We start from the raw sequence: 9,831 nt of genomic DNA on the forward strand, positions 1-9,831 counted from the left end.
AAAAGGCCTGAATTACTGAACTCAGGGTTGGCTGAAGTCTGCTCTTTGGGGTCATAAGATTACTTGTACATATATTCACATCACCTAAATCTTTGGCCATCTTAACACAAGAATCCACCTAATTTCCCTGTGAAAAAGATACTTGTTTTTATGGTTTATGAATCCAGGATGTCTTTAAGAGGAGGTGGTCTTAAAACAAACATGGTACCACATGTAACTGTGGTTTAGTCTATTTCACACTGTAATAAGAGTGTTTGTCCATAGGTTCTGTCCTCTGCTTAAAGTGCAGGTCAGTGCTTCTCTTCAGGCATCTTGCCCCTTTTGTTGTGTTCCATTCATTGACAGGGTTTGGTAAAAAAAACAAAAAACAAATATGTTGCCCAGGGAAAATAAAACCAGCTCTCTTGGGTAAGCATTTCTTATTTCCAGTGAAACATAAAATAGCTCTTCCTTACAATTACATGTGCCACCACAAGTGATACTCCTTTGAATGTAAGAAATAAACTAATTTTTATTTTAGAAATGCACATTTGACCAAATGTGTGACCAAAGTCTTAGTACTAATTTTGATCTTTATAGTATTATTCCAGGTTTAAATCTGTTTCATACACTCACACAAGTCTTTTGACAAACAGGCAATTAAGTTCAAAAGTGGGGAAAAAAAAAAAAGAAGATCCAGAAGCCATTTGCCATTTTTAAGTCTTTATTGTGAATAACCAGTTTATTCGTTCTCCTCACTCCTGAGCCTGGCGTTGGGGTTCGTAACCTTAATTGCCAGCTGAGCTGCCCTCTCCACAATCAGCTTCCTGTTCTTGGAGGAGACGTTGTGGGCAATCTCGGCACAGTGAGTCCTACAGAGGCACAGAATCACATTCGGTTAGTGAAAAGGTGTCTTCAAGGAAATATAAGCAACTGACGTGTGAAATTTTTGTATTTATCCCAAATAAAATAATTATAAAGAGTTTAGTCTGTCACACTTTAAATAAGCACAAATTCAATCACAACTTTATGGACATTAGCAAGATGTCAAAATGTCAAGCATCAGGATGCAGTCCATGTTCTGGGAAAGACAACCCTCTGAAAGTTGTGCCACAAATTACGTGAAAACTATGCAGTTGATTATCTGACCCTCCAACATATTTACTACCTGATCATGGCAAAACAAGAATTATAAGTCAGCTGAATGTATACAGACATAATGGGAAAATATTCTCAGATTAAGTAGCAAACTTGTTTTGTTTAGCCCTGCTTTGTGTGACCACACACCACAGCTTAATCTTTACCGACTAGACCATCATCTCTGTGGACTTATGCTTACACCTGGTTCAAAAAATAAGTTATTTCTAAAAAGAAGAAGTGAATGAGAAGAATCAAACCGCTCCCTTGAACCACAAACCATGAAGTTTATCTGTAAGAGATTACAACAGTGAAAAAAATGATTATATGTCTAAAGTTTGTCTATCCAATACAGCTAAGAAACTGGGGTCCACGTCCTCCTGTAGCAAACAGTCTGAGCACTATTAGAGTTCTCAACACGACCTGTCGTATGGGATCAATTATAATATCTTCTGAATCAAACTAACTGCCAAAACACTGAGTACTCTCAAAAAAGATCAAGTCTCTGAAAACAAGCTAAGTGGCTTTATTATAGGTTAAAAATCTTTTTGATAACCAGAAACTGTGTACACATACAAGAAGAAGAGAAATTCCCGCTGTGTCTGACCATGGGAGACCACCTAGTATTTCAATGTAGGTGTTTAAGTGTTACAAACTTCTTTCCTCTAAACACTGAACCCTCTGCTCTACTTGGAAACAGTGACCAGATAACTGTGACAACAAGACATCTATTAATAGGATGTTGTGAATTCAGTTTTTGTGGAGGTACACTGACAGTCAACTTCCTCATACAAGATCTTCCTTTTTTTAAATGACATCTATATTTGTGGATATCAGACTGTTAAGTTATTATATTAGTCTCATGAACTAAAACCACCTTTAAAAAATATTATCAGGGGATGAGTGGTGTCCTTTCTGATCATGGCCTACAGTTACAAAATTAAATATCCTAAAAAAAAATAAAAATTAAAAAATTAAAAATTGGGGCTCGTATAGTGGCTCAATCCTTCCAGTGTTTGGTCTCATCTGCTGAGGTTTGAGACATGTTACATAAGTCTGCAGCTACTTCAACATACTGGAGGCAAAAACAACATTTTTCTCACTTAAAAGTCTTTGAGTGGCGACTGACCAGATAGGCTAAGGCTGAAGTTGGGGCTTAAAAATTACAGTCCCTGTTATTTTTCTTAGGTAGAAGGCCCAAAAAAATTTTAAGCAAAAAACCTCTTTAGGAGGTAATACTAAACCAGCATCAACTTTCACTAGAAAAATGTCGAGAAGACTGAGAATGCAAACATCACTCACTGTTGAACCGGTCAGTGCAACCGCAAACTTTAAATATATGAAATGCTCAACAGCTTTTGCACACAGACCTCAGAGAAAAGTCAGCAGCATTATAACATGATAAGTTGTGCTTATTGGGGTTTCGCTGACTCAAACAGCACCTTGTGTTTATGGACAAATACCACCAAAATACACAGATTTCTGCTATATTAAACCAATTTCTTTACTGTACATGATCTCATCATGCATATATGCACAGTCACCGTCTTAAAGGCTTTACCTGACCAAGGAAGACTCCGTAAAATCCTTCAACATACTTTACCTACACAAAAACAATTACTCTGTCTCCCTGTAGCTGTCTAATTTAATATAGTGTTTGCATACTTTTAATTATAATAAACATTTGCACAGGGTAATATTCCAAGACAAGAAGTTAACTAGAAGACATTGGGGAAAAAAAACCTATGTATGACACTATTCCAATACAAGCCATTTGGTGCACCATGTCCTCTACATCTACAGCAGCAGTAATCTACATGCATGTGCATTCATAACTTACTTGTTGCTCATCAAAAGGACCTCGAGCTCCTTGACATTGTGCACCAGGAACTTCTTGAAACCAGTTGGCAGCATGAACTTGGTCTTCTTGTTGCTACCATAACCGATGTTGGGCATCAGCATCTGGCCCTTGAACCTCCTGCGGACCCTGTTGTCAATACCTCTGGGCTTACGCCAGTTTTTCTGTAGGGATATGTGAATAAAGGTGTAGGTAATATAACTCACTGACATGAGTTAGTCCCTGCAGTTAAACAGTCCAAAACTGATGGGCATCTATGACATCACACTTACCGCGATCTTGACATATCTGTCAGACTGATGGCGGATGAACTTCTTGGTTCTCTTTTTGACAATCTTGGGTTTAGTGAGGGGCCTGAGGGCTGCCATGGTGACTGAGGACAAACACATAAAAAGACAAGTTTAGCACAAACTCAACATGCCAAACCTCACCGTTGCTGCACTATATTCTGTCAATTACTAGCTGAAACAAAAGACAAGCATAGCCTTTATGTCTCAAAACATCTACAACTACACCGAGAAGTGAGTCTCAAAGCAAACGTGCAGACCATCGTTAGCTAGCGCCTACGGTAGCCTCAATGTTTAGCTAGCTAGCCAAGCCATGCTACTCTACTGTAAGGATTTCACATGAGTTTGAGGTTAAATATAAATTCAATTACGTACAACTACTTTTGTTTTCTGTCACGTATTAGATTTATGAGCAACTATATATCTATGAGACATTTAGTACAGCAGGCCTTTGCTGAAGACTACAACTCCATTTCACGTCGATGGCGCTGCCAGCCGGTAAGTCTCTTTAGCACCAGCACTTCGCTCAATTTAAGCACATATCGCAAGACAAAACTGTAAATCTTAGCCTGTACATATATAATACACGTCAATGATTCATGAACCATGTCAGGATGGGTGAATAATGGACAAAATCTAGCGGATTGTTTCAGATTGTACCAACTCACCCGCCGATGTAAATCCAAAAGGGACTTCGGGGATGGCGGAAGGAAAGAAAAAGGACTTCCGTGAGCATTGCAAAGGATTATGGGTGCTGTAGTCTATAAAAAAAAAGAAAACTGCAACAAGCTTTTTACGACTCAACCGGATCGTACTTTGTCAAAACTGTTTTAGCTACATATTTGGACTCTGGTCGCTGTTATTATTCGTAAAGTGTTTTGATACCTTCCGGTGGTGCTCTGGGGCTTTTAGCTGAACATACACCATCATTTGTAACCGCTCCCATACTTGTGTGTACCTTACTATCAATAAACACGGCAGTTCCTGTTTTGAGAAAACCAGAAATCTTTTTTCTTAATCCAGTTTGACTGCTGCAACCAGAGCTGGCAGCTGTGAAAAAGCTGGGAACGTGACGCAGGAGTGGGGCAATAAAAGGTGAATGAGCAGTTTTATGTCACATGATTGATGTCTTGTGATGAAGTGACAGTGCATGGTTCTATATCGCATCAGAAGACTTTGCACGGTGTGACTTTTCTCTCGTAGCTGCCGTGAAACGCTTTGGAATGGAGCGACAACCTTTGATAAGGTAATGGCCGCGTTATTCTGTATTTCTTTGCTTTAAACTTTAACCCAGATCGCATTTTATTGTATTTATTAATTTTTTGCCCCCCAATTATCTTAACTTTCGTTTCTCGTTACTTGCAGTCAGCCAGGCAGAGATTATGGAGTCAATAATCCCGGTTATATACCAGCAGCTGCGGGGACGCCTGGTAAGATCTTTTACCCTCATTGTTATTTTCCTACTCCTTATACAGATCATTGTGATTAAAGTAATGTCTTCCGGCTGTGGGAGTGACGTCATCACGACGTACAGGTTAGCTGTAGGTAGCTGGAGGCGTCGTATGTAGTGTAACGTAAGAATGCCTAGCGAGATCTAAGGAAGTTTTGAGGAAGCGAGATCAACCCCTGCCTGAAGTAGTTGGTGCGGGAAAAACATCTCAGTATGCATACGACCATGATGGAGCGCCAGCGTAAGTCACACTGCACCCTAACAGCTTTTTAGGACGTTGTGAAGCAGTACGTGTAATTTGAGAAATACCCCGAGATTTCAGAGTAGACTGAGTGATGCACAGCGGAGTTTTTTTTATTTATTTATTTTACAGTTTTCTTTTCCCGTTTTCTTTTTGGTCTGGCTATGGTTCGTGAAAATGTCAGAACAGGATAGAAATTTTATACAATTTCAAAGTCTGTCTGTGGCTATGGTTGAACTGGTTATTCTGGTTTGTTTCAGCAATGTTCGCCCCACCCGCTGCTGAGTCCCAGGGCCCCAGCGCTCCTCCGGCCAGCATGTTTGACAGCATGCCTGGATATGAAGGAACAGTCGCTGGAGGAGGTACGGTATGCCGGACATACTTTGTTTGCGCCACTGTTAATCCCCTATATGCAGGCTGAAATGGTTCAATAAAACAAAATTGCTAAATAAAAAAATAAAATAAAAACACGAACATTTTCAAACGTATAGTTATGGTATGCTATACCATATTTATACTTAAAAACACACACGCTTTTCACTTTTCCAAGAAACAAAAGGCTGAAAGGGGAGAAGACAATGAATGCAGCACTCATAAATTAATATTTACATTTACATTACAGTGTACAACAAAACAATTATGATGATGAGGCAACATGCATCAATAATAACCGATTTTACAAATATTTGCATTATTTACCCTTTTTTTGACAAGGTTCTCAAATATGAAGCTCTACTTTATGAGTATATTGAAAATATGCGATGTTAATAAAATCACATGTGTATTACTGAGATTGTAACTTCTTGGGGGTATCTGCAGTGTTGTACAGTTGTTCTTATCTTGGTAAATCTTTAGAAAGAATAAGAAAATATCAATATAAAAGATACCAGATCAATATTTAAATAAAACTGGACATTATCAGCAGGTTTTTCAGACATCATTAATCGTAGTGCCAGTCTCAGAGAAAAACTCAAATGACCAAACTTTGAGGTCTAGGGTTAGGGTTGTCTTTTTGTTGTCTTTTTTTTATTGTATGAATCTAAAAACGTTTTGTTTTTAAGGTGGATTTCTGCCTCCTCCCATGCCCACATTCCCAGCAGTGCAGCCTGAGCCTGCACTGGATCAACCCCAGTGGAAGTAAGACTCAAACCACTTTATTTCAACATCCTAGCTCATGCTATTGCAAAACATTTTCAATGATGGGATTTTAGGAAGCAAAAGAAAAAAAATCTCAGAGCCTCAGCACTCTGACAACTGCTACTTCCTATTAAAAGGGTAGACATTGTGACATACTGTAACACCTTCCTTTATTTCTGGCAGCATTCCATCTATATCTGAAAACACAGCCCGGGATGCCTTACTCCTGTTTGTAAAGAGTAAATGCTGCTACAGTTCTGCACCAGTAAAGGATGGTGTGATCACTAACATGGAGGCATTCAATACATATAGGGTAAGATGAAATAGGCTGTGTTTGAAAAACCTACCACAAAATAACTGTCCTTTTTTTTTGTTTTTTACATTACAGAGCATGAATAATCATTAATAATAACCAATACAAACATTTATGTTTTTCAGTACCGCCTGGAAACTTTCACTGAATCCAGATCTACAGAGTGGAGTCATGAGCCATACACAGGTACAATGCTGTTTAAATAAGTGTCATTTTTTTTATGTTAAAAAATAGAATTACTCTTAAGTCTAAAGTAACATTAGAATTTCATGTCAGACAAACAGTCCAAAAGTCAAAGATATAGATCTGCTTATCGGTATGTTATAGTGAGCAAAATTCCATTAGCTCCCCAGTGGCTCTTTCAGCATTGTTCACCTGTCAGCCAGCTATTTAGGATACATTCTATTTGTACCAGGTCAGACGGTGGATGCCTATGCCCAACAACCTCCAGGGCCTTGGGATATTCCAGCTAAAACCCCCCAATTTTTTTTGGATGACAAACAATTTATTAAAGTTCCCTACACATCATCTGTGAAGGTAAGATGTGTAAAACGTGTTAAAAATAACAACTTTTACTGATTTTTAAAAATTTTTTGTTTATTTTTATCTCCCGATAAACATTGCATTCACAGCCCTGCCATAATTGTTTGGGAATCGGCCGGAAACCATGCAAAGACTGTGCCGGCGCTGGTAACGTAAGTATTTTGCACGGGCCTCAGGAGATAAAAGGATGTATTGATAAAATTCCTAAAAGTCTTTCCTTTTTTTTTTTTTCTCCTGACAGAAAGTTTGCTGGGTGTGTAATGGATCTCGTTATCGTCACGGAAATGATACGTGCACCCACTGCAGTGGCAGAGGAAGAGAAAAGTAAGCATAAATCATAGATTTCTTATTTTTAGGGTCAAACAGAGTTATGTATAATGAATCCAGTTTTTGCTTTTTTGTAAAACATACTGATAGTTGTTCTTTTACAGTTGCAGTTCCTGTCATGGGCAAGGATCGAGGCAGTGTGACGTATGCAAAGGAAAACAACAGCTCCTGGTCTACATCAAGCTCACTGTGAAATGGTGCATATTGATAAAAAAATTACTTAGCTAGCTTAGCCAACGCAATAGTCTCTTAATAAGATGAATCTCATTCATATACGATGTATAGCTGCTATAATAGAAGACTGAATTTCCTCTTGCTTGCAGGACTAACAACTCTGATGCCTATGTTGTGGAACAGTTGAGTGGGCTTCGGGTGGAAAACCTTAGCAAGGTGTCTGGCAAGGAGCTCTTCAGAGACACCCAGTACATGGTAAAAATCTATGATGATATTACTATCCATATTTGGTATGATACCTGGTACACTGCAAGAAAATAATTTAAAATAGATCATTATATATTTGTAACTAAAGAAGGGAAAAAAAATAACCAGAAAATTTTCTGTTAATATTGCAGTTAATGAGCTAGCTAGTTTTATTTTAAAGTTTGTGGCAGAAGAATTTGAAAAAGACAGAATATGTATGGCTTGTTTGGAAGACATGCCAGGAGAAAGCCTCTTTTCTCTAAAAAGAACATAGCAGCACCATCACGGCTAAGATTTGCAGAGTTGCATCTGAGCAAACCATAAAACTTTTGGAACGATGTGCTTTGGGCAGACGAGACTAAAGTGGAGATGTTTGACTGTAATGCACAACACAGTTTTTGAGAAAACCAAACACAACATATCAGCTTTAACACCTCATACCAACTGTTAAGCACTGTGGTGGTGCGTTGATAATTTGGGCTTCTTTTACAGCAACAGGACCCGGGCACCTTTCTATCATTGATGCGTCTGTATAGTACAGTCACATGTGACAAATCTGACAGCTAAAGCTTGGGGGAAATTGGCTCAAGTTGCAGGAGAATGATCACAAGCACAGCAGCAAATCAAAAACAGAAAGACTGAAAAAGAAAAGTTTTGCAGTGGCCCAGTCAATATCCAGACCTCAACCTGACTGAAATGCTGTGGCAGGACCTTTAAAGAGCTGTGCATAAACAAAGAATTCAATAAACTGAAGGAATATTATAAAGCAACAAAGTGAGAGACTGATAGCAGAAAATCATTACCTCAAGTTATTGCTGCTAAAGGTGGCTCTACAACAGACTGATCATGAGCTGTACTTAGTTTCACTTAGTCGTGTGAAAACATTCACATGACTCTAGTCCTGTCCTGACACATGACTGAATCACATCACTGACTTTAATCACATTATTGTCAGTAATGTTGCAAGAGGAGGCAATATGTTAAAATAACATCATTATTTTAGACCATGTTGCATCTAACACCATTTACTGTGTATCAGCCTGTGACATCTATGAAAGCATTGGGGATCACATTGACACTGAACACATCCTGTGAGAACATTGTGTAGGACTAGTTTCTTATCTGCTGCTTTAACTGTGCAGTTTTCATATCAACTTATCAGAGCTTATAACTGTATATCTTTGTATCTCTCATAATGTAAAAAATAAACAATTTTTATCCTGCTGGAGCTATTTGTCAATAAGTCAGTGCAGTTTAATCAGTCACATTAACTCAGAGCTTAATGTAAATTCACTGTGAACACCCTTTGTAGGTATACCCACTCTCGGGATTCCCTGACACTTCGGTGGTGAGTGCTTCTCAGCGCTTTGTCAGTGAGCACCAGGGAAAGTACATGCAGACATCACGCATTCTACAGCAGGTATTTATGTTAATATTATATTAAAAAATTTTTTTAATTTATTTTCTAATGACTTGGTTAGTTAAAGAATAATTTAGCAGCATTCACCCTACTCATATTTTCTTTCTCTGTCTGCAGCGTCAAACCATAGAGCTGATCCCTATCACCAAGGTCACGTACACCTGGAAAGGAAAATCACACATTTACTTTGTTTATGGAAACGAGTTCAAAGTTGATGCAGACAACTACCCTGCCACCTGTTGCTGTACTGTAATGTAAACACAATAATTGGGCATATCAGATCCTTTTACCTTTAATAAACCACTAAAAAGGACGTCCTATTTATCTGCTTATCATTCTATTTTGTTGATTTAAAAGGGAGCTGTGTGACATATGGGCAAAGATGACTTCATCAAAGTTTGATGTAATGAAGCAGTTAAAAGAGGCATTGAATGTATAATTCACATATTAGTGGAACTTAAAAGACTTGTTCATTTTGCATGTTGCATGTAATGTCAAAGGTAAGCAATAGCGATTGTTAATGTTTTTGTTTTACATGCAATTTTAATGTATTCACTGTGGGGAAAAACAATACTGACACAGTGTAAACTTTAATGATATGTTATATGACTGTTTATGTTAAGTGAATCCCTTTTTTGCTATGTGACAGTAGTGATTTTTTTCCATTATCAATAAAATCCAGTTTTTCATACCGTCTATTTTTATTTTTATTTTTTTAA

The 9,831-nt window shown here is 38.0% G+C and overlaps 2 protein-coding genes across 4 annotated transcripts; one reads left to right on the top strand and one right to left on the bottom strand.

Annotated features, from left to right (window-relative positions):
• Positions 1-696: 696 nt before the first annotated feature.
• Positions 697-3,952, bottom strand: rpl32 (ribosomal protein L32). The gene is given in 4 exon segments (NM_001279655.1): positions 697-851; positions 2,957-3,138; positions 3,247-3,347; positions 3,930-3,952. Coding segments are annotated over 3 exon segments (408 nt in total). The 5' UTR covers positions 3,343-3,347; positions 3,930-3,952; the 3' UTR covers positions 697-721.
• Positions 3,953-4,228: 276 nt separating this feature from the next.
• On the top strand, positions 4,229-9,808 carry ssuh2rs1 (ssu-2 homolog, related sequence 1). Of its 3 annotated transcripts, XM_019349725.1 has the most exons (14): positions 4,229-4,356; positions 4,465-4,507; positions 4,627-4,691; positions 5,213-5,314; positions 6,014-6,089; positions 6,273-6,402; positions 6,528-6,588; positions 6,818-6,939; positions 7,035-7,097; positions 7,187-7,269; positions 7,377-7,469; positions 7,596-7,701; positions 9,005-9,112; positions 9,230-9,370. In XM_019349725.1, exons 2-14 carry the CDS (start codon positions 4,485-4,487, stop codon positions 9,368-9,370), a joined length of 1,173 nt encoding a protein of 390 aa, XP_019205270.1. In that variant the 5' UTR covers positions 4,229-4,356; positions 4,465-4,484. The 3 variants fall into 3 exon arrangements, with proteins under 3 accessions (XP_019205270.1, XP_019205269.1, XP_005448830.1); XM_019349724.1 differs by having other exon boundaries at positions 4,229-4,507; positions 9,230-9,808; XM_005448773.4 differs by lacking the exons at positions 4,229-4,356; positions 4,465-4,507; positions 4,627-4,691 and adding an exon at positions 4,793-4,952.
• Positions 9,809-9,831: the final 23 nt, after the last annotated feature.

The sequence above is a fragment of the Oreochromis niloticus genome, linkage group LG20 (assembly GCF_001858045.2).
Source record: "Oreochromis niloticus isolate F11D_XX linkage group LG20, O_niloticus_UMD_NMBU, whole genome shotgun sequence".
NCBI lineage: Eukaryota > Metazoa > Chordata > Actinopteri > Cichliformes > Cichlidae > Oreochromis > Oreochromis niloticus.

Bases quoted from the DNA above. Each gene is read 5' to 3' on its own strand.
- ssuh2rs1 (XM_019349724.1), top strand. From the start codon at position 4,485: ATGGAGCGACAACCTTTGATAAG. The intron at 7,470-7,595 runs GTGCATATTGAT...TCTTGCTTGCAG, and splicing joins ATCAAGCTCACTGTGAAATG to GACTAACAACTCTGATGCCT. The intron at 7,702-9,004 runs GTAAAAATCTAT...CACCCTTTGTAG, and splicing joins TCAGAGACACCCAGTACATG to GTATACCCACTCTCGGGATT.